The 2,808-nt window shown below is 45.1% G+C and overlaps 1 protein-coding gene across 1 annotated transcript in view; it reads right to left on the bottom strand.

Annotated features, from left to right (window-relative positions):
- Positions 1-2,808, bottom strand: part of GLE1 (GLE1, RNA export mediator) — a 55,057-nt gene that overhangs the window by 19,043 nt on the left and 33,206 nt on the right. The window contains exon 7 of the mRNA XM_003785353.3: positions 693-924. Coding sequence (XP_003785401.1) covers positions 693-924 — 232 coding nt within the window. The remainder of the gene's footprint in view (positions 1-692; positions 925-2,808) is intronic.

The following is a 2,808-nucleotide window of genomic DNA, read 5'->3' as shown; positions in this document are numbered from 1 at the left end:
TCACAGCTCACAGCAACCTCCAACTCCTGGGCTCAAGCGAGTCTCCTGCCTCAGCCTCCCAAGTAGCTGGGACCACAGGGGCCTGCCACAACGCCTGGCTATTTTTTGGTTGCAGCCATCTTTGTCATTTGGCAGGTCCAGGCTGGATTTGAACCCGCCACCTTAGGTGTATGTGGCTGGCGCCTTAGCCACTTGAGCCACAGGCACCAAGCCAACAAACAAACTTTCAAGTCCTCGTGCAAAGTGTTGGAATCTGAAATCAGGTTCCATGTTAATCAACCAGAATATAATACATTCTGTAAGGTTATGGCTAACTGCCCTACAGCTTAACACAATATTCAGAACACACTCTTGTTTCTTTTTTAGGGGGACAGAGTCTCACTATATCGCCGTTGGTAGAGTGCCATGGTGTCACAGCTCACAGGAACCTCAAACTCTTGGGCATAAGCGATTCTCTTGCCTCAGCCTCCCAAGTTGCTGGGACTACAGGCACCCGCCAAAATGCCCAGCTATTTTTTGGTTGTAGTTGTCATTGTTTTTTGGCAGGCCTGGGCTGGATTAGAACCTGTCAGCTCTAGTATATGTGGCTGGTGCCCTAGCGGCTAAGCTACAGGTGCCAAGCCCACTCTTATTTCTTATCACATTTGGAAACTTATACCTAGTTAAAGGACTATATCCACACCAGAACCTACCTTCATTCTGTTTTCCTCCTGGGCCCTCGCTAGGTGCCAGGGACTCTTTGTGAGTCTCTGGTCCCTGCTGCATCTTTGACTCTTGTAGCTTTGCCTGGGCCTCGGCTTCATCCTGCTTCTTCTTGTCTTCATAGGCTCTGGTAATCTCCTGTCCCAAGTTTGTAAGGAGGTCCCGCATTTCCTGAAGAGCTTGTTCAGCCTCAGCTTGGTTCTCTGCTGTGGGATAGCCACTCTGTCAAAGTGACAGACAGTACTTAGTGGTCATACCCTAGGTACTCTTGTAGGACAAAATCATACCCAAGTCAATAAATTTCTAGAATTGGAATTGTTGCAGTAATGAAGAATTCACTTTCAACATGTTGATAATTCCTTCCAGTTCGCTGGAAGGTAATACCAATTTACTTTCACAGTCAGTTTCTTTTTTTATTTTTTTGAGACAGTCACACTTTGTTGCCCTGGATAGAGTACCATGGTGTCATAGCTCACAGTAACCTCAAACTCTTAGACTCAAGGTCACTCTTGCCTCAGCCTCTCAAATAGCTGGAACTACAGGCACCTTCCATAATGCCCAGCTAGTTTTTCTACTTTTAGTAGAGACGCAGTCTTGCTCTTGCTCAGGCTGGTCTTGAACTCTAAGCTTAAGCAATTCACCCACCTTGGCCTTCAAGAGCTCTAGGATTACAAGTGTGAGCCCACGCCCAGCTCACATTCAGTTTCTTTTTTTTTGACCAGGTCCGGGTTTGAACCCACCACCTCTAGTATATGGGGCCAGCGCCCTACTCCTTGAGGCAGAGGCACTGCCCTCACATTCAGTTTCTAAATATAAATTTATTAGGGTGGCTCGGCACCTGTGGCTCAAGCAGCTAAGGCGCCAGCCACATACACCTGAGCTGGTGGGTTTGAATCCAGCCCGGGCCCGCCAAACGATGGCTGCAACCAAAAAAAAAAAGAAAATATATTAGGGTGGCACCTGTGGCTCAAAGGAGTAGGGCGCAGGCCCCATATGCTAGAGGTGGTGGGTTCAAACCCAGCTCCAGCCAAAAACAGCAAAAAAAAAAAAAAAAAGAAAAAAAAAGGTGGTAAGATGGTAAATCTCATATTAGGTGCTCTTATCACAATAAAATAAATAGAATTTTTTTTTTTTTGCAGTTGTTGCCCAGGGCTGGGCTTGAACCCGCCACCTCCGGCATATGGGGCCAGTGCCTTATTCCTCTGAGCCACAGGCGCCATCCCAAAATAAATATAAATTTATTTATGCGCTGCCAGAGTAATTTTTTAAAGTTTATAACTAGATAAAATGATACTGTTATAATTTTCATTGCATACACTAATGGTGATTTTAAACTTATTTTCATAATTATTGGATAATTATGTTTCTGCCTTTTTAAGCTCCTTGTCCTGTCCTTTGCTCATTTTTTCCATTATTGGGATGGAAGTGGAAAAGTGAGAGTTATTCATTTTGGGAGGGGGGAGACAGGGTCTTGGTCTATTACCCAGGCTAGAGTGCAGTATCATTATCATAGCTCATTCCAGCTTCAAACTCCTAGGCTCAAGTAATCCTCCTGTCTCAGCTTCCCCAGGAGCTGGGATTACAGGTGCATGTTACAATACCTGGCTAATTTTTTCTATTTTAAGTAGAAATAGGTTCTCACTCTTGCCCAGACTGGTTTTAAACTCCTGACCTCAAGCAATCCTCTTACCTTGGCTTTCATTTATTTTTTTATTCCATAATTTTTTTGTTTTGCTTCTTTTTTCTGAGACAGAGTCTCAAGCTGTCACCCTGGGTAGAGTGCTGTGACATCATAGCTCACAGCAACCTCCAACTCCTGGGCTCAAGAGATCATCTTGCCTCAGTTTTTATACTTTTAGTAGAGACAGGGTCTCACTTTTGCTCAGGCTGATCTCAAACTTGTGAGCTCAAGCAATCCACAGGCCTCAGCCTCCCACAGAGTGCTAGGCATGAGCCACCATGCCTAGCCTTTTATTCCATAAATTAAAAATAACTATTTGTATGAACGACATTAAAATTTGATCTGTTGGCTCAGCGCCTATAGCTCAACCGGCTAAGGCACCAGCCACGTACACCTAAGGTGGCGGGTTCGAATCCCCAGCCCGG

This window comes from Otolemur garnettii, unplaced genomic scaffold, assembly GCF_000181295.1.
Source record: "Otolemur garnettii isolate 467f Iridium unplaced genomic scaffold, OtoGar3 scaffold00014, whole genome shotgun sequence".
NCBI classification, from domain to species: Eukaryota; Metazoa; Chordata; class Mammalia; order Primates; family Galagidae; genus Otolemur; species Otolemur garnettii.
The sequence above is the reverse complement of the archived record's forward strand: the minus strand, read 5'-3'. Positions and strand labels throughout refer to the sequence as shown.